Source organism: Mauremys reevesii, linkage group 8 (assembly GCF_016161935.1).
Source record: "Mauremys reevesii isolate NIE-2019 linkage group 8, ASM1616193v1, whole genome shotgun sequence".
In the NCBI taxonomy this organism is placed as follows: domain Eukaryota; kingdom Metazoa; phylum Chordata; order Testudines; family Geoemydidae; genus Mauremys; species Mauremys reevesii.
In genome coordinates, this window is record NC_052630.1 from 77,594,151 (window position 1) to 77,615,504 (window position 21,354).

General features: G+C 39.5%; 1 protein-coding gene across 3 annotated transcripts in view; it reads right to left on the reverse strand.

Annotated features, from left to right (window-relative positions):
• ZNF326 (zinc finger protein 326) overlaps positions 1-19,311 on the reverse strand; it is a 38,622-nt gene extending 19,311 nt beyond the window's left edge. The window contains exons 1-4 of one of the 3 annotated variants that reach the window (XM_039484090.1): positions 19,082-19,311; positions 12,751-12,877; positions 10,216-10,621; positions 7,265-7,460 (exon numbers count right to left, since the gene is read on the reverse strand). In XM_039484090.1, coding sequence (XP_039340024.1) covers positions 7,265-7,460; positions 10,216-10,621; positions 12,751-12,877; positions 19,082-19,097 — 745 coding nt within the window. In that variant the 5' untranslated portion in view covers positions 19,098-19,311. Of the gene's footprint in view, positions 1-7,264; positions 7,461-10,215; positions 10,622-12,750; positions 12,878-18,555; positions 18,930-19,081 lie in introns of those variants that run through there. The other 2 variants (XM_039484093.1, XM_039484092.1) reach the window with 2 other exon arrangements.
• Positions 19,312-21,354: the final 2,043 nt, after the last annotated feature.

The window sequence follows — 21,354 nt, forward strand, 5'->3', positions numbered from 1 at the left end:
ACGTTTTGGAGCATGAGCTTTCGTGGGTATTCACCCACGAAAGCTCATGCTCCAAAACGTCTGTTAGTCTATAAGGTGCCACAGGATTCTTTGCTGCATAAACAATCTGGTTACAAAAGTATCACTGAGAACAAATTTCAAGGCAAGAGAGCTTTATTACTGACTAATGGAAGATGGAAAGAACATAACTTGACTGGGGTTATGTCTACACTTAAAATGCTACAGCTGAACCGCTGCAGCATAGACACTACCTTTGCTGATGGGAGCAGATGGAATTATTCTGTCAACCTAGCACGGTCTACACAGGGACTTAGGTCAGCTTAGTTTTGCCATCAGGGCTGTGGATTTTTCACAACCCTGAGCGACGTAGTTATGCTGACCTAATTTTCTAGTGTAGAACAGGCCTCAAATCCATTTAAAGGACTGGTAGGCAGAAAAAGCGTCCAGTAAACTGAGCACATCTGATATGGAAGCCAGCGACTGAAACTTGGAACAACAAAACGTGGGGTGTTCATATAAACACACCCCCCCCCCCCGTTTTGTTCCAAGTTCCAGTCGCTGGCTTCCATATCAGATGTGCTCACTTTTCAAGGGGGGAACCTTTTCAACCTGCCAACATACAGAGAACTTAGTGCTTACTAAAAAGCTAGCTTGTTCCAGTGAACGTGTTCTGGTCACAAGACTGAGGGTCAGCAGACTTGGCTTTTCAATTATACTATTCAAGGCAGTAAGCCAAGTAAATTCTTCAGAGTTTCATCCTCACATTGGAGGTTCAGTTAAATAGCTAGTTATGTTGCACAAACAATTTCACATCCTCAAGGTCAGCCAGACTCTGTTCTCATTTAACTATACTCATTTTTGCTGTGAAGTGCCACCTGTTAAAAATTTTTAAATGCATGCCTGTGCATATCCAACTAGATGTACAGTTGCCAGCTAGTATTAACACTCGTTTTTTAATAGGATATATGCAGACACTATGTACTACAACCAGAATGGGACAGACAAACTGCCCAAAATCACAAATTTTCAATATGCTAAAATGTAAGCTTTAATTTTTACATAAAACAGATTTTTTTTTTTAACTTTAAATATTTTGATTTCATAAAGCCAGTTTAACTGGTAAAAGTCTTTCAGTCAAAAGCATTTAAGAAATTCTTCTTCTTAAAAGGTGCACTTCATAAACTCCATCCCAGAGTGTCCCAAAACTGTATTTTCCAATTCTAAGGATATTTACCTTGGCAGCAGAATCCTTGATAAGTGTCTTTAGCTCTATAAGCATGAAATGAGGAAGAAATTTAAAGAAAATGAAATCACTGACTAAAACTACTCTGTCATTTATTAGTATTTTGTCTAAAGCCTTGAACATTAGAGAAGTAGGAAATGTGGTCAGAAGAAAGGAAAGATTAACATCCAACTCAGACTGTATAATGTAGATATAAAAGTATTACATAAAATTCATTTCCCTGAATTTAAGCAGCATTTTATAGGCATCAATATTTTTCCTATCTTCACCCCAAACAGGCAGATTCCACAATATTGGAATGAAAGTCATGAAAATTGCAAAGTACCATTTTGAAGTAAACCTCCATACTGTGTAATTTATTTTCAATTACGTTGTTACACACCTTTTACTTTCAAAACTTCATAATTCCTGCTTAGAGCACCCTCTAGATTGTGTCCCAATTATTTGTATTTTGCCACACAAAAAATTAAGTGGTATCTCCCACCCTCCCCATAACCTTAGGGCAGGCAGACGAATGGCTTGTCTATATCGTGCAGCAGTGTGCGCTAATTCTAAAGCGCACCAATGTGCTGCACACTAACTGGCTTATATAGACCCTGTTGGTGCATACTGAAAGTCTGCACAAAGCACCAATAGGCTCCACATGGGCCAGTTAGTGTGCACCACATTGGTGTGCTTCAGAATTCATACCCAAGAGCTCACATTGCTACACAATGTAGACAAGTCCTCAAACTCCATTCTGAGAAGCACTGTCCTCCAGTACTTTAGGAAGTACGTTACGCCATTACAATATGCTATTGGTCTACGAAGATCAGGGGAAAAATAAGACATGCTCTGGACATGGCTTTGTCCGAGGGGATCTGCCAAGGCAAAGGTACCTCACAACAAGGTGGACAACACTATAAGGCAGTTAGTGAAGACGTGGATGTTTCTTCCCCAGAGGGCCAGTAATGAACTGGTGTACATCTTGCATAGGCAAGGAGGCGCCAACATCCCTCAAATGGGTGATCTGTGTGATGTTGCAATGATCACTCACGCTTTCCACTTTCTAATATGCCTGGACACACGAGGAACATCACGGAGAGTGTTATGCATGATGTCATCAGGAAACAGATCACCAGGGCCCCCTCCAACCAATACATTGCCACTCGGCACCTTGGAAGGCAAATTTGGACGAGATGGGGAAGACTGTTTCACTTTGGACTCATGCTCGCAATGTTATGTGACAGCTGGAGAAGAGTCAGCTACCACAGAACATGGTGTGAAGAACGTCAGGAGCTGGGAGTCCTGATGCCACAGGTCAAGAATACGGAGCATACAATCATCACTCAGAGCTAGAACAATGTTGGAGATGACTCTGACGGATGCCAACCATTCGCAGTATGTGGAAACACTTGAGACGGAAGGTGGACCAGGCAAGGCCTTTGAGGTGACATGCAAGTGGGACACCAGCAACCACTTCCTCCCCAGGGGCAGTTTCACCCAATTTGCTGAGTGGAGATTCATTCACAGGGCCCAGCTCAACTGTGTCACGCTGAACAGAGCTGTCCACCACAGGAATCAAGACAAGCAATGCAAAAAGTGCAGCTATGCCAATGAGACTTTTGTAGCTGCTAGCCCCATTCCAGAGCCTGGCAGCTGTGCCACAATGCCATCCAAAATCGCCTAGTCAAAGTCATCCTGCCACTCGTGGGGAAGATTGGTGTGAACTCTGCTATCCCTGGAATGGACAGTCAACTGCAACCAGACATCATCATCACTAACGAGGAACATAAGAAGACTGTCATGGTGGACATCACAGTTCCCTCTGAGAACAGGATCCTGACCCTCTGCGATGCCTGAGCTCAAAAGGTGGAGAAATATGCCCCTCTGGCCGATGTCTCGAGAGTTAGGGGTACGAGGTTCAAACACACGCTCTGATCGTCAGAGCCCTGAGCGCATGGGACCCCAGTAACGAGCGAGTGTTGCAAGAATATGGAATCAGTCAGCGCTATGCTCGGATGATGTGGCAACTTATGGCGTTGGATTCCATCGGGTGGTCAAGGGACATCTATTTAGAACATATCACCAGACATCAGCAACATCAGGAGAGCGGGGCTGGAGTGCTGCTGAGAAGTGAAGTCAGGAAAGTAATTGAAATACTTCTCTGATCGATTATATTTACTCAGGGACAACCTATCCTAAATTCTCAATTATTGAGGGACAATCTACACTCATTGCTATATTTGTTTCCCACAAGCTACTCTTAGTATAACTTTTTATGAGTGATGTACCTGAATATTTGGATGCTAGTATTTTAACTGTACTGTTAAATGTATTAACCTTAATTTGGGATACTGCAGATTATGTACTATATGTATTTTATGGCTTTTAAACCAAACTTTGTACTTTTGGATAATTTAAGCATTATACCCAGATGTATAGAAACTCTTTCCTTGTGTATTAGATAATTTTAACATTAGCTTTAATAAAAAAAATCAAATCAGCCTCTTTATGGGGGGTGGGTGGGAAGAAGAGTAACTGTACAGGGCTGTGGAAGAAAAGACTCAGGCAGATATACTCCAGACCTATTTTTGTATGACAGTGTTTTTTTTAAACTCCATCTCCTGACTGCCTGTCATTTCAATCTCTTTCAAATTAGTAGAATCTCTGCTCTCTTGAACTTCTGTAATGATGCCAGTAGCAGAGTGAAAATGGTTAGGGCTGCTCAACTTTATCTTTGCAATCCTGTTGCCAGCACCACGGACAGATTTATTATGCAGATATGATCACCGGGATCAAGCCTTTAACCTGAATAAATAGAAAAAAATACAAACAGGCACAAGGAAATGTGGGCTCAGTAACCTATCTGAACATCTGGATGGAAAGAAGTAGCAAGCTACTATGGGGGAAATTATTTTAAAATTTAAAATACATTCTGACATTTATAAATTGTGCCCTGGAAACAGTTCAGCTGGAGAAAGACCCATAGGGATTTGTAACAAGAAAACACTTTTCCCTACAAAAGGAATAACAACATTTTGAATATGGCACGTATACCTGAATATCTGAATATGGCATAAAACAGCTAAGGGAAATGGAGGTCTTAGAAAATTGTTAATGAACAGGTCATAACTTAAGGTCAATAGCTTGACTGTCACTACTAACCTATTCAGTTACCTGATGGATGTTTTGTGGCCTGTATAATTTGGGGATTACTAGTTCCAGGTGTATAAGTCTTCACATCACAATATCTATCATCACAATTGTTACTTTTTAGTGATCCCGAAAGGAGATCACAAATTGAATGATCAGAGAGAACGAGTGACTATCCAACCTCTAGATAAAAGTCTTTCAAGGTCAAAGTACAATGGCAGGGCCAGTGTCTGTGCACGCGCGTGTAAGCTTTCAGTGTTGCTGTTGTATCTGTTCTTCGAATAGTGCACTTCACTTTTCTAGTGCAGTCAATATAGTATCTCTCAAAACACTAGACTTACAAAAATCAGTATGTTTAAAAAAAAAAAAAGCTTTATCATTCTTACAGTGCCACTTATCCAGGAATGTGATTAATATAAATTTCTACAATCAAGTCACCTCCACAAATGCCAGCTTAGCACAACTGGGCTACGCAGCTCCAAAAGCAAATTAGGAGATCTTTTAAATGTACAGCACAGCTTTGAGGTACCTGAATGTGTATTTTACAGACCCATTCTGTCACACCAACTTTGGACAAGTCAAGCAACACTGTCTCCTATGTAATGCGTATAGGAATGTTTCCTCAGCACTCACTGCAATTAGTCCAGGAAAAGTTTTACAGTACTCCCGAAGTGGAAGGCAAGGGGACAAATATCTGTGATACCCCGCTGTCCATCTAGAGCTGTGCAATTCACAGTATTATTACAATGTCAATATATTAGACAATGGCTTGCATGTGGAAGTTTCTCCAATATGTGCATATTAACTTTACCTCAAGTTTATAAGGCGATTTTTAAACTTATTTTGCAGGTGTAGTTTGAAAACAGGATTTACAGAAAACATTGCAGATCCATCAACAACACTTAATTAGCAAGGATACAATAACATATATGCAATTAGGACTTAAAGTTCTGGTGTAAGAAAACTGACTGCTGGGCATACAACTTAAGATTTTTGATCCTTAAATTCATGTGCTGCGAAAGCAAACAATTCATTCAAGTTCCAGTAACAACTTTCTGTCATTCCTTGTCATAAACAAAGAGATACGGGTAACATAGAATCCCTCCTGGGAAGTTGTTCTAAATCACTTTACCTGTAAAGGGGTTAAGAAGCTCAAATAACCTAGTTGGCACCTGACCAAAAGGACCAATAAGGAAAGAAGATACTTTCAAATGGGGGGAGGGGGGCCAGGGCTGTTTGGGCTCTCTTTGTTGTTCCCTCCCGGGAGGGAGGGAGAGAGAGACCAGGCAGATAAAAGATCTCCTGAAAACATACCTGAAATGATCCATCTAAGATTACAAAAATTATCTTTTGTTTTAGCGTGTAAATTTTCCCTATGCTAAGAGGGAATTTTTTGTAACTTTGAAGCTGAGTCTAGAGGGGAATCCTTTATGTTTTAAATCTTTTTTTACCCTGTAAAGTTACCTTCCATCCTGATTTTGCAGGTGTGATTCTTTTACTTTTTCTTTAAATAAAGTTCTTCCTTTAAGAACTTGATTGATTTTCAGTGTCCTAGAGACAAAGGACTGGTACTCATATTATTCTCAAGCCTCCCCAGGAAAAGGGGTGAAGGGGTTTGGGGCCTTTTCCTTCATTAATGAATTTCTTTTTTTCTCAGCCACAAACATCTTCCCTTCCCATTTACCTTTTAATGACTTTCATTACTTCCTCACTCCCTTTGTTCCCCCTTCCCTCTTCCTCCCCATCCATCACCTCTGCCACTCTTTCAGTTGCACTGTATATAAGTTTCTTGTGGTGTGAGCAAAAGGGATGCTCAAGAGTTACTAACAAGGTAGGAACAGAGCACTGTATTAAAGAACCAGAGGGACTTGGTTTACAGGGAAGCAGAAGCAAATTGCTTTCATCCTTGTCAAGTACATTAAAATATATATATATATATAATTATATAAAAATATATATAAAAATAAATAAAAAATAAAATAAAGGCACCCTGAAGCATTAGTTATGGCAACTGACAAGAAAAATTTATAACTGGAATCAAGTTTCCATTCCTCTGGCTTAGTCAACAATGTACTTTTAAAAAGACTTGCCAAGTCTCAACAGCTACAATACAAAATACTATGGAATAGTAAGCATTTATCATGCATCTTTACTGAATTCATAGCATCTGAGCAGGCACTGATGCATCACACTGCAGTTTTTCCCCACAGAGGATTGGGAATATGTTTTAAATCATAGATCATAGACTATCAGGGTTAGAAGGGACCTCAGGAGGTCATCTAGTCCAACTCCCTGCTCAATGCAGGACCAATCCCCAACTAAATCCCCAAATGGCCTCTTCAGGGGCTGAACTCACAACCCTGGGTTTAGCAGGCCAATGCTCAAACCACTGAGCTATCCCTCCCCCCAACAAGGATAAAGATATGCACAATCCCATTCTTACAGCCTCAGAGCCAGACATGAAAAAGAAACCCAAAGTAAGGTTCAATACTTAAAAAGAATGCCCTAGTTCAAGCTTAATGTCAGACTCCCACGTTTAATATTTGCACCAACACGACACTTATTCTCATTTGATAAGCTATCTTCACAATAAAAGAGCGAGAATATTTAAATAAACTAACAATTTGTTGAAGAAAAAAAGATACACCTGAATGGATTTACCTTCTACCTATATGCATTTCTAACATGCCCATAATATCTACACACCAAGGTGGCGATCTGATCTAGTTTTTCAAGCCCCTAGTTAATAAAGCTTTGACTTGTGCCAACATCAAGCCCTAGTAGAGAACTTCAGTGCTGAAGAATGGCAAAACATTATAAATGCCTGTGTCTAAAAAAAGGAAATTAAACAATGCCATTAGTAATATTTTTCATTTAATTACTTACTAGGTAGTTTATTCTGATTCATCATAATAGGTTTTGTCAGTTTGGGTTTCTTGATAAATGTCCCACCAGGTTTGTTATATGGCTGCTGTATAATTTTTCTCTTTATTCCTCTTGCAGCAACTGCTGCAGAACTGGGTTTGTTATGATAGTCAACAACAATTCCAGGTCTATGCATCCCTCCAAAGTCTCCCATATGCTGGAAATTTGTGAAATCAAGAAAAAGTATTAGTATATGAAATCAACAGAAACAACACAATTGCTACATGTAAATATTTATAAATACATTTAAGCAGATAAAAATCTGCTCTCCAGAACAAAACTCTGCTAAATTAAAACATCAAAACTAGGTGCTTAATGTCTTTGTTGATGCTTCACTAATAGATTAAATGTGCACCTATGAACTGGGTTTCTGCTTATTCAGAACCATTAGTCCAGACTATAAGTATGCCTATCAGAATTCATAGCTCAGTACACCTCAGCTCCTTCTCTTTAGAGTCTCTAGTTGATACTTCTGTTCTCTTCTCTGGCGAGAAAGCCATCCAAGTTCTTTAGAACTCAGCTGACAGCCAGAAAAGAAGTTTTCTTTGTGGGTTTGGGACAAGGAAATAGAGAGGACCGTCAAGATTTTTTTATTTTGATAGCAACCTAAAAGATGACTAACTACTGGAGAACATTCAACATACTCTAGCAACTTTATCCTGTAAGGAGGATTTAAGACAGTGAACCCAGTAAATTTAGGACTTCTTTACAAAATTGCTTTTGGAGGCAAAAACATCCATGCAAAAAGAAGCTGAACAGGTCAGCAACAGGGACAAGGAATTGGGCTAGATGACAAGTCCCTTAATTCCTTTCTGTCTTGTCTCTGAAAGAGACTGTATAATGGTGCAGAAGTCTGGAGAGTTGTATCTGTGACAGTCAACTCTTTGGAGGCAATGGAGTAATCTGAAGAGGAGGAACCAAGGCGTAACAGCACAAAACTGATCTCCTATTGGCTCATTTACTTGATTAACAGAGGGTAGACAGGAAAGTCCATGTGACTGGATGGATGAATCAGATAAGCAGAAATACCTATACTGTCACAAAAACAAAACTAAATGTTTTATTACTCAAATTAAGACTACCTTAGAATCATTTAGTGTAACGTACTATATGAAAAAATATATATTCATAAACAGTGAATACATTTTAAACACACACGGCTGGAATATAGTACATATTTAAAATAGGTATATTTACAGTTTTAAAAAAATAAAAGTCCATGCATAAATTCGCAAGTAATTCCAATTTATCTATTTAATTATCAAGATACTACTACAAAGGTATCTAGCACGTGTGTTCATATTGCATGTATTTAAATTTGATGTGAAGTACACACTTGAACAAACAGTCTTTCCAGGTGATCCACATTTTTACAAACAAATATTTCCATCATCTATTAAAGGTGCAATGCATTTTAAATATGGTAAGTTGTTTAGCTTTTATATTGTCCTCAAAGAATTCCTTTATGAAGGGTAAAACTGATAACATTAATTTTTAAGAAAAAAAGTTTAGATAAAAGTACTATACTATATTTTTAGACAGAACTTTTAGCTCTGAAACAGTTCTAAAAGGAGGGCATCTGAATTTAAAACCCCACCACTTTCAGTTTGACAAACAGAGGGATATAAAAATTAGAATCTCTTTCAATTACTAAGCTGGACATTAGCTAGCAGCTATGTGTAGGTTTTCTGGACTAAATTGATTATGGCAGCTATATTACTTAAGAATACTGGATAAGTAAACCTTTTTAACAAAAAACCAAAACACACAGTCATTTAAAAGACTCAATACAAATTATTCTCATCTACATTTTAAGCTACAAATAAGCGATATAGTTTACTATAACAAAACTGCTTCATAAAGAAACACGGTATGTTTACAAATTGTATAAGATAGTAAGTTATCTCTAAAGTATAGGCAAAAAATGTTCAATAGGTGAACTATTTGCATGAAAAAAATCAAAGATGGAATTATAAAATTAAGTTAAAGAGACACCATCAACTTAAATATCAATTCTGTCTGGATATTTTTCCCTGTTATAACATCTAAGATTAAACAAACTGAAAAATGTAGAGAATGTTTCTCCAATCTTTCAGCTTTTCTACTTTGTGCAGTCAGTTTCACTATTTCCTATTTGCCTGGCTCTTTTACATAGCAACATGGGAAATGCGTAAGTAAAACAAAATTGGCAGAGGTAGTGGGATAAGTAGATGATGTATATGAAACTCATTTTAATTCCTTTTAAGATGACTAGATTTCAAGCTGATGACATCCTTTTAAACAATACTTTAAGAAAAACCACTATAACTGCTTGCCACCTACCTTTGACATTTCCGCCCCTTTCCCCAGATACAAGTTAGAGTAAGAACTAAGTTAAAAATGAGACCTCTTGTTTGGTCAAGCATGTGTTTAATAAAGAATTAACTAAAATTTCACCTGCCCATATGAAGAAAAAAAAAACTGTTTTATGGCATACACAGCCTAACGTTTTATTTTTACATATACATTGCACCTTTAACCTACTCAAAACTTCAAAAAGGTTCAAGTTAACCTTTTATAATTATCCAAGAACTTTCTCACCAGCAATTATGCTAGTGTTTACAAGGAAAAAGGCAACTCCTTTTAACCCCTTTTAGACCAAACCTAGTACTTTTATCTTCACCTTTCAAACAAAAGGAGAGATTTAACAAAACCTTTTCAACTAATCTTATATTGCTCTTTACTTCCAAAACAGAGGGTCTCCGTACTTCTTCATAAATCAACTTCAAAGGGATTACCAGGCTGATCGACCATGACAGTTTGCTTGGTCAGAAGTACACTGTGATGAACAGTGTATTAGTTTTAAAGCTGTGGTCTTGAAAGGGTTTAAAAGAGTGACTAGTGAAAAGAATCTGAAAAGATTCTGTACTTACTCCTCGGCCTCGGCCTCTGCCTGTTGATGGTCCTCCAAAAGCATCATAGCTTCTGCTTCCAAATCCACTTTCAGGATAAGCAGGCGTTCCTCTCCCCCGAGAGCCTACAGGTGCAGGCTTCATATGGGGTGAAGAAAAACTGCTGTAGGAAGAGTAACTCTCTCTTCCTCTGTCCTCCATAAACCCAGGCCTCAATTTTGAACGTGAGTAAGGTGCTTCCCAGCTAGACCCGCCCTGGTTTCTACCTCCGAAAGAGTCAAGGCTATTCCGGTAGGAGCTGTCAAATCGACCACCATAACTACCTCCGAAGCGGCTTTGTTCGGGTTCATTATAACCATAGCCAGATCTGTACAGATCTCGCCCACCCAGAGAAGACCCGGAGTCGTAAGACTCATAAGGTCCAAACCTGGAAAAGTTGCACAGTGGGGAAAAAAAAAAAAAGTAAGCTTACTAGTGTTATACATTTCAAAAGACAATTTATCAGTTGACATTTATCAACTAAAATCACTGTATATTATACTGGTTTGTACGGTTGTGTTACTGTTTTTATCTTGATTAGGGCTGGGCAATTCAAGCTGTGACCAGATAGAACGCTATCTGAGTCATTTTCTGTACAAACAATTCTAAAGTTCAGTATGTCTGAACTTTGTTCAATTTAATTTCTCAGCAGTATTTACTAAACATTATTTGAGCCCAGCCCTAGTCTCAGGAAAATAATCACCTGCAGAAGCTCACAGGGTACTCAAACTGTTTCTTTTTCAAAGTCATGCCTACATTTTAACAATTAAACAGCATTTAAAATAGCTTAATTTTCAATTGGGAAGATAGGCCAAAATATATTTAGTATTTATCATACAACAGAGGTGATTTTTACACCCCCATAGTTTTACTTTAAAAAACAGAAAACTAGTGATATATAGTACTCATTTGTATTTTTGGACATTCTTCTTGTAAATTTTAAAATTTTCCAGTCACAGAGATCATGATCACCAATACCCCTCCATCTTTTATTTGTAGACCATTAAGTCTAGCAACTTCAGCGTTTGGAAAATCTGTACAAATATGTACACATTACACATGGAGATGGTCCATGGGAATCTCAAGCTAGAGTGATAAGTAGCAGAACTCTTTAGTTATTCACTGGGGTTTGTTTTGTTTTTAGTTTTTTGGGGTAGGGAGGAGGCGGGGCAAGGAATCATTATAATCTCTAACCATGTTGGGAAGGGGAGCTCATTAGTCTCCCCAGAGAATTAAAATAGGGCAATTCCACAGAAATAGGGCAAGGCAAGCCCTTTACTAACAGAAATACAAACTAATAAAACGGACTCAATTGCTTCCCATGTCTATGGGAACACGAATGCCTTCATTTTAAAGACGTTAGTCTCAGAAGACCCAAAACTACACACAAAATGACACTATTTACAGAAACAGTCCATGCACAATTGCAAGGTTTTATGGCAACAGACATTTTAATGTGTTTCAAGTCTCCAGTCAACCTCAATCATATACAGATTACTAAATGGTAGGTACATCTTATTCCTGGATCTGTGCACAGATTTTAATTGATCATAACATTTATCATTTGCAAATCCTAATATCGATCAACTAGTAGTCTAACAAAACTGCAAAGTATTTTTTCTCTGTTCTCCCTACTTGCCCAATGACACTGCAATGGCATTTTCTCTATTCTCCCACCTGTCCTTGCCCAATGGCACTGCAATGGCTACATACAGTTTCTATACAGTAGTCCTGCTACCTCCAGTTGAGGATTCAAGTGTGCAAATGAGGATACCAACAAGTTATTACATTTTCTTCCAGCTTTATTTTGTCCCAGTTGAAACTAATCTGCACAGGATTTTAAAACCTGAAATAAACCAGTTGGTATATACTGTATGTGTAAATTTAGCCTGAAAGAGTATCAGGAACACTTAAGCATTAAATATGCAACACTGCACCAGAAATTTTACTTTTAGACCAATGCATCTTACAAAATAGCCCAGAATACGCAATTTTGGTGTAATTAGTACCTGCCAATAAAATAATCTGGACATGACTTTAAGTCATAATACCAGTGAACATTCTCACAGTTTACATTAGAATTGAAGGGGTAAACATAGATCCTAAATGTTCCTTGGAAATGGAATGTTGATTCTATTCTTAGATTCAATCTAAAGCACTGAACCAATTAAAACATTTTACCTATAGACCGCTAAATTAAGAGACATTAAATTAAACCAGTCTAAATTTACTGATCAGCCACAGACTGCTGAAAGTCACTAAATACAAAAAGAGCATCATACGTTTTAGTTAAAAAAAAGTAAGTATGTTATTATGACTGCAAGAATTATCCACAAAGGTACTGACTTGGACTATCAAGATGTCATAGCATAACTTTTACAGTCTTTATTAAACATGAAGAATGGAACTCCATATATATCACACAACATGCCTAAGGAACACTTAAGTTGGAAAAAGATATACTTCAAAATTAACTGGATTTGTTAAGCTCTTGAGACAACTGAATGATTATTTTACCTGTTACCACCTCCTCCTCCACCACCACCACCTCCTCCATGACTCTCCATCCCGTAAGATTGATTTAGATAAGAGTCCATGGATCTTGGGCCACCATAAGCTCCATGTCCATAGTCACGGTCCATTTCTTAAAAGAACAAGAAAGAAGCATTTATTAGAAGTTCTCTTTTATTTTGAGAAACAAGTAAAGTAGATCTGCATGATGGTATCCATAGATTTGGTAGAGCATGCAGTTGACATGCAGCTCTTCATCTTTTTGATCAAGATTGTATTGTAGAGTGTCCTTGCTTGCCTACAGCCTGTCAAAGACCAATGCTTGGATGACAGTCAGCTTGACTAGCTAGGTTCACTCTGGGTAAAATGGAATTATTACTGGCTGTAGAAAATACCTGGAATATGGAAATGACAACCCAATAAAGGTTGGTCCACCCGCCACTTTGAAAAATTCTAAGGAAAACATTTTACAAAATCAAAAAGATGTTAACCCTGTGGACCACAAATTTATCCAGCTCTGGGATTAAGAACCTGTTGTCATAAGAGTAATTTTTAAGTGATCAAGTTCTATGTTGATTGTTAGAGTGACCTCCATTATCATATTGTTTGCAAATCAAAATTAATTCTTGCTACCACCAAAAACTTCTGTGATCTATGTTCTCTCATCCATCATAATCATTAAAGATTCTGCAAAGAGAAGTGAGCAGTTAGTTTTGTTGTGATGACTGGGCATTGTTAATCAGCTTGGGTACACATGCATTTGCAGTCTCCCTCAAATATATTTTTTTTCCTTATGTTCACAGTGCTTTCCACAAAACATAAATTTACTTTAAGAAGTGTCTAATCCTTTGGTCACATAATCTTCCAAGTGTGGAGAGATGCAGTGAAGAGTCTTCAGACAGACTGGAACATTGGCGCTAAAAGTGATATGGACTTCCCCCATTTTGCTGCCTGATTCAATGTCAATTTCAACTTCAGAAACATCAAACTAATGTGCTTATCTGGTGTGGTCAAACACTCTATTCTTTTAAATGGATATTCCATACAAATAAGGTTTCAAAAATTAAATGTGTAGGGTGACAAAAATGTTTACCATAGTGCCCAAACTGATGATATGAAATGCAAGTTCTGTCCCAGTTTCAACATAATCAGCTGGCTAGCTGACAAATCACCCACAGACTGATCATCACTCCCTGCCTGCGCTACCCAGGAGAGGCCCTCCTTCCTGTTTTAAGGTTTATTAAACAAAGGCAGTGTTTACACAGATATTTCAGCAATTCTCCCAACAGTGCTTTAGCACTAGTGCAGGTTCACCAATAGAAGCACTAACACTGATTGGGTGATAACATTTATTATACTGCCCCAGGATACCGTGCCCACAATGGTGGGATAGGTATGATAACACACAAGTACAACAGGTGTTGGAAGGAAAGCTGTGTGTCAATACATTTCCACTGCCAAACTCAGGATCTGGAGTGAACTTAAAAGCTTGAGATAAAAAGCTTTTAATAAAAATCTTCTGCATCAATTTACTTATGCACAGTTTTGTTACTGTTTTAAGGGTTTCCTATTCTTGCATCTCCCTGTTGGAGGCACAGTGAAGTGGTCCACAACTAGGAGGAGCATATGCCCTTTTACAATCCATGGAGTTCCTCCCTCACCCCTGCAGGAGAGGTATGAGTAGTGGGAAAGCAATGGGAAGTTACGCAGAGAATTACTTGGGGGAGATTGTTAGTCTTGCATCTAGAATGGTGCACTAGTGTCCCTTTTTCTGTTCCTAGAAGGCTAGAAGTTTCAAAGGCAGCTCCTCCACTATTGTTAGCTATTGGTATTGAATTCTTGAGTACTAGTCTGTATGTCTGTGCTTGCTAAAATGTTTCTGTCCAGCAGACTTTATATTTCCTGTTCTTTATTTACACACAAATCATTTTGCCTACTTTATTTAAAATCAAGAAGTAATTTAACTATTAAAACAACATTTTATTGAACCTTTTCACGTTGGCACTTTTTCATTCCTGCTGAGGGGGCGGGGGATTTCAGGAGAGTCAAGACCAGATAAAGATCACTTCGGCTGTTCCCAACCCTACCACAACAGGGGCAAATGCATAACTACGTGCCCTCTAAGCTGTGCGGCCCGCAGCTGCCTATTAAGCACCATGCAGGCGCTCAGTGCTGCAGTGGGGAAGAGATGCCTCTCCCCTGAGCCCAACCCAGCCCCAAACTTGCTGTGGCCAGGGAACCGGCACCCCTCCGCCGGCCCCAAACCTGCCACAGCAAGGGGACAGGCACCACTCCCCCAGCCCAGCCTGGACCTGCCACGGCTAGGGTAGAGGTGCTTCTCCCACCCAGCCCAAGTGCTTCCATGGGGAAAGAAAATGGGTAGTGGGGTCCTCTCTCCACTGTCGCCATGGGGAACCCCACTGCACCCTAAACCCCTCATCCCCAGCCTCACCCCAGAGCCCGCACCCCCAACCGGATCCCTCACCTGCCCCCGCACCCCAACCCTCTGCCCCAGCCCTGAGCCCCCTCCCACACTCTGAACCCCTCGACCCCACCCCGCCACATGAATTTTGTTATGTGCACCAAAATGGAGATAATGTGTCACCTTCATATTGGTGCACATAACAAAATCCATTCTGCACATGGGTGGGAAAAATTAGAGGGAACACTGATGCATATGTGTGATAGGGGACAAAGGAGGGAGGGCCAAGCTGAGGCAAAAATCAATGCTCCTAGGACAGCACAAGTTATATGTAAACTTTTTTTTTTAAAAGTTAATGAAAACCCTGCAATAAAGCAATATTCCAGAATACCACTGAAAATTGAGCTGATGTTACTCTTTCAGATTATTAATTTACTTTAAAGCTCCTTAGAAAAGTTAGCCTTTTTGACTTAACACCTGAAAAAAATACCTAAACATATGTTTTAGCTTGAAATTGCTATTGCATTATTTTCTGGGGCCCTTTTTTTTATATATATATATAAACACCCACAAATCTGCTGAGCTAATAAAAAGCTTAAGAGTTTGTGAGTACCCAACTAACGTCATCCCTAACAGGGGCCTGCCCTTTCAAGGCATTCAACATAAAATCAGGAAGTACTATAAATATATTTAGAACCAAAAGGACCAGCATAATTTTCAAGCACAGATAACTAAAGAATAAAGTCAAAAGAAAGAATAAGAAGCAGGGACAGAAAAAGAAAGTTCTTGCTAACACTGATTTGAAACAGCTAATGCAAAAGAAAAACCTTTAATAATTTCAATGCCATCCTTAAAGAAACTATCTTTAAAAGGAAAGTTTAAAAATCTAAGCTAAGGGACTCCTCTTGACTGACAATTCCTGTATGCAGTGTTGTTGTAGCTGTATTGGTCCCAGAATATTAGAGAGGCAAGGTGGGTGAGGTAATCTTTTACTGGAGCAACTTCTGTCCATTTCAGATGGACAAATTCAATATCTTGCCATTTTACAACCAGAGTTGCCTATAGTAATCTTAAGTCTTGGTTATGCAACAATAAGTCAAATGTTTTCTGGCAAAAATTGTGTGTTAAAGTTGACTATGTCCCTTTTAAGGCCCCTGTCCCACAATTAGATCCAGAAAGTCACACCTCTGTGCATAAAGAGCCCCACTCAAGTCAATGCCTCATCCATTCGTATAGATGAATTTGTGGAATGAGGGTTTATGTGCACATAAAACATTTAGGAACTGAGTTATATGTACAGACATGAGCATATTTAAAACGTGTAACAGTTAACATTCAGGTATGTTCTAGAACATGTATGCACCTAGTTCATTTTCTTTCCAGATTAAAATGAAATTGATTACAGCAGTCTATGTATTTACATTAATTTACTATAGTTTTAGGTAATGTATTCCACAAACCGCTCCAAGTTTTTACTATCCCTTCATAATTTCAGACCAAGATATAGGTCCTAGAAGAGTTACAGCAGTCATCAGTCACCCTTTAAAAAGTGCTTAGAACTGGCTAAAAAAATTCCATCACACAGAAATTTGCCAAAAACTCAAACCAGAGTTAATTGAGGAAAAGGAAAAAGTCCATTTACTGTACTAATATGCAGTGTGTCCTCTATTGCCACCTACTGGACATTTACAATTTAACTTTCAATCCACACTGCTTGTAGGGTAGAATTGAACCAATCTGGATGCAACAATCTACAGGGCACATGGCAAGGATTAAGGTCTGATCCTATACAGAGTCTCTGGCATCACAACTGATTTCTTCTAGTACTTTTAAAAAGTGTTCTCTTATTTTAACTAATGCAAAGCGAAGCCATTTTAGAAGCATCTTAAAGTTACATTCTAATGATATGATATACACAACTACCCCTCATTCAGAGAGAAAACTGATTTTGGATTCATTTTAATAATGATAAATAATACCAACCAGATCTTTTACAGTGTTTTTCAGCAGACAGGTTTTAGAGTCATCCCATTTGGTTAATGATTTTACTGAATGTTTCAATATTTTAAATGCCCATATAAAAATTGCATTTTTCACTGCAGTCTCTTCCACTGACAATGCACTTTCCACTAGAAAGCTGAAAATTACTAAAGACGGGCATTTTAACTTAATATCAAGATGAAAGATTTTAAACGGGTTATTTTGGCTTCTATAAAAGATAATCAAACTTTGGATTTATTGGGAATACATTCAGCCAAAGGCTGAAATACCATACCATAGGAACTGCCACACTGGGGTCTAGTATTCTGTTTCAGATAGTGGCTATTTAGAGGTGCTTACAAGAAATCCTATAGGGAACAATTATGAAACGATCTGCCTATTGGGGGAACATCTTCAGTCTTTTAGTGGATTGTTTATGTACTGAAGCATTAGGATTTAGAAGAACTACATTTTTTTTAAAAGCCATTCTAATGTAAGGGTGGATATAGTTAATGAGAATACTGATGTCTAACCCTTTTTTGAATCATCTCATCCTTGTAGTTCTCGTAGAAATGAATTCCACACATAAAGCTGAGAGTCTGTCATGGAAGTCAGGGAATCCATGACTTTCTGGGACCTCCATGACTTCTGCAACTGCAGGGTGGCTGATCCCAGAGCTGCTTGAGCAGCTGGGGCAGTCCGGGGGCCAGCCACTGCTCCTGCAGACCCAAGCAGCTTTCCCCAGGGGATGCCAGAGCAGGAGCAGTGAGAGTGCCCCGGGCCACCCCGCCCCCCACCCCTTTCCCCAGAACAGGCGTGGCACCCTCCAGGTCAGCCTCCCTTTCCCCAGAGCAGGCGTGGCACCCAGGAAGCCACTAGAACCACCTAAGAGTTAGTCAGGGGTGTTTATAGTACAAGTCATGGACAGGTCACAGGCCATGAATTTTGTTTATTGCCCATGACCTGTCCATGACTTGTACTAAAAATACCTGTGACTAAACAAAGCCTTAATTATGCATCATGTTAACATTTATTACTTTTAACACTTAAATCTGTGGCCTCATTTTTAAAATCCTTTTTCATAAAACAAGAATAATTTGCCTTCTCTGAACCATTTATTATTTCAGATTCCTTTCAAGTCCCCTCTTACTCAAGTCATCACTAAACAATCCCAATCTTTACTCATATGGAAGTTTTTCCAGGCCTGTAAAAGTGGGATGACAACAAACCCTGCTCTATTTCTACTATGTCATTTGTGATATAGAGTAACACGAAGTGAGCACAGTATTCCAAGGAATAGCATTCTATTTTTTTCATTATTTTCCATCCCATTCTTTGACTAGCTCAACATTTTATTTCCCATCCCCGCATTTTTTTTTGAACGAGCAGAGGTTTGTATTGATACGTCCACGCAGACACGCAACTCTTTTTCATGCCTTTTGATTACAATTAATCTAGATCCAGATGATGTGTACAGCCAGCGCACGTTATACCCATTCAAGCGAATAACCTTGTTATTATCACCAGTGGCTTCTCAGGCAGATCGCTTTGGACTGGATTTGCTGCTCACACTTGAAACTGAGCCGCTGTGTATATTCACACCACATCGCAAGGGAGTGTCTGGGGAGCCGCAGCTGGGACGGGTGGGCCAGCGTGCATGCCCTGGTGCTGGGCTGCCACGAGGCAGCTATTGCTCCTGTCACAAGCTCGCACCAAGGGCCCCTCACTCCCCTCCGGCGCGAACCCCCCACCCCACTGCGCCGAGGCTGCTCCCTGCTTCCCGGGCACAGACCGCGCCGCTGCCCCAGGCCGGGAGGCGGAGCCGGGGGCGCCCGTTCCCGCTGTACGACACAAAGCGGACGCTGCCATTTTGAGACAGAGGCGGGTCCCGAGGCGGCGGCCGGACTCTCCCCTCGCTCCGGGGGATGCCCTCACCTTCCCCGTAATCCATGGCAACGGCGGCGGTGCCCTGTGTCCGGGATCGGCGGAGGCCTCCTCAGGAGCACGACAGCCGCGACTCTAGCGTCTCTCAATGGCGCCTTCTACCACAACGAGGCTGGGGGGGGCACGGGAGCGACCGCACACAGACGTCGGTCCTCGATTGGTCACGTTAGTGGCGTCACGTGACGATCTGTGGGCGTGAAGACCATCGAGAGGGCCTAGAAATGAAAGACAACGCTGAGGGGAAGAGCAGTGGGCGCCGCCATGTCTGCTTCGGGCATCGATTTTTAGGGCCATGTAGGTCACTGGCTGACTAGTCGGCAGCCGTCTTGGTTTCTGGTGGCGGCCATTTTTGAGTCTGGCATATAGCCTGAGCGCAGGCCTTTGTTTATTAAATCACTTTTAAATGCAATACAATGGCGTGGTTAACTTTTTGTTTTTTAAGGTATCCAGCCCAAAGGTAGCTGTATTTAATAAAATAAAAAACAATAGGGATGTGCGTGCCTTTTAATTTCCATCCATATAAAGCTTGACATTAATCACATAGAAATAATCATTTAATAAACAAGAAGTGCATCAGTCACCATTTTCTAACATAACTTACATTTCCTCAGATCCTTAATGTTTACATTTCTTAAGTTATATAATTCCTTAAATAAATACATATATAATGTATCCTCTTGGTTAACAAAAAGAAGTACCAAATTTAGTGTACAGGCTAGATTTAGTTGATCACTAACCAGTGATCAACCATTTTAGAAAATGACTAACCAGTACAAATGCAGAACAAGATTAAAATTGATTTAAATAAAATTCCTGCTTGCTGATTTAAATCAATATACACTGATTCTCTTGCTTACTCCCTCAAACTGAGGGAGAAAGTCAGTCCCCTGTTGAAGAACTGCAGAGCTGTTTGGACAGTGGAGTGCTTATTTACCTAATATCTCCATCTCATATACTGAACCCAATGTTTTTCAACGCCGACTTGTCTATGAACCCACGGCAAGTTACTATAGCCTATTACAGGAGAGAGGAACATGAGACTAACCCACGACCAGGCTCCTTTTTTTGTCCTAAACCAAAAACTAGGTTTTAAAGCAACTGTAAGTATCTTTTCTACCCTTGATCTCTACATGGAGGCAATTGAGAATACTCCTGATCTTGATCTTTGGAAATGGTGGACTGAGAAGGTCACACACTATAGCTTTTCTTATAGAGCAGTCCCTGTTCTAAAAATCTAACCTCCTTTCTCACCCCTGCAAAGGTGTGTGCAGAGAGGATGAAAATTTTCTTCCAAATGGAACCTTCACCTTGGCTCTATCACAGAGTTCTCAGCCAAAGATACATTATTCTCAGGGAGAGCCAAGTATTCAGCATGCAGTCTGTGCACATATCCCTTTGAACTATGCAAGCAAAATATTTTTGTATTACTTATTACTATTACTTATGTATGTAAAGGATAGAAATAATATGTAGGATTAAACCTTTTTGATAAATTAAGCACAAATACATTGTGCACACCCATTATATTTTTTGTGTGCACAGTGATCTTCATGTGTAGAATCATACACACATGTGAAGACCTCATTGAAAATTTGTACCTAAAACATCACTACCTGAAACTCAACATACTCTTCAGGATGCTAAAGAATTCACTGAGCACACACAGTGAATCCCCACCACTTTTCCAGTGAGCCTGACTGGGCAATCGGAGATGCCTATGTAATGTCAAAAAAGACATCAAGAGGAGAAAGTAACTGCTAAGTATAGGTAGCTTTATAGTTGCATAATCCAGAAAGGTTGCATAGCTCCTGTCGATCAATAGATGCACAAATCATTTTCCTATGAATAAAGTATTTGAGGACTAATTCAACTAAAATAAAGTTTCTTGTTTCCACATCGGAAGGGCATAAAATGGACTCCATAAACACCTGATGAAGTAGAAGCAGACTACACAACAGCCTATTACAATCATTCCTTTACCACGTAATTCTATAGTTTGGAGTATTCCATTTAACACCAGACAATGGCCCAGATTCTCTGGACTGGCTGAGCTGTGTTCTGCACAAGTCTGGAGGGAACAGAAATGGGACTAAGGCACCTCTGTGGCTCATCAATCCTGAGGTAAAGTGGCCTTGCTACAAGACCGAATGGACTTTCTGCAAATATTCTCCATTGTTGTCTTAAAAGACACTGTCTCTGAACATTCCACTGACAAACTTATGTGCTAGAATACACTGGAAAATTAGCACAAAATGGACACAAAC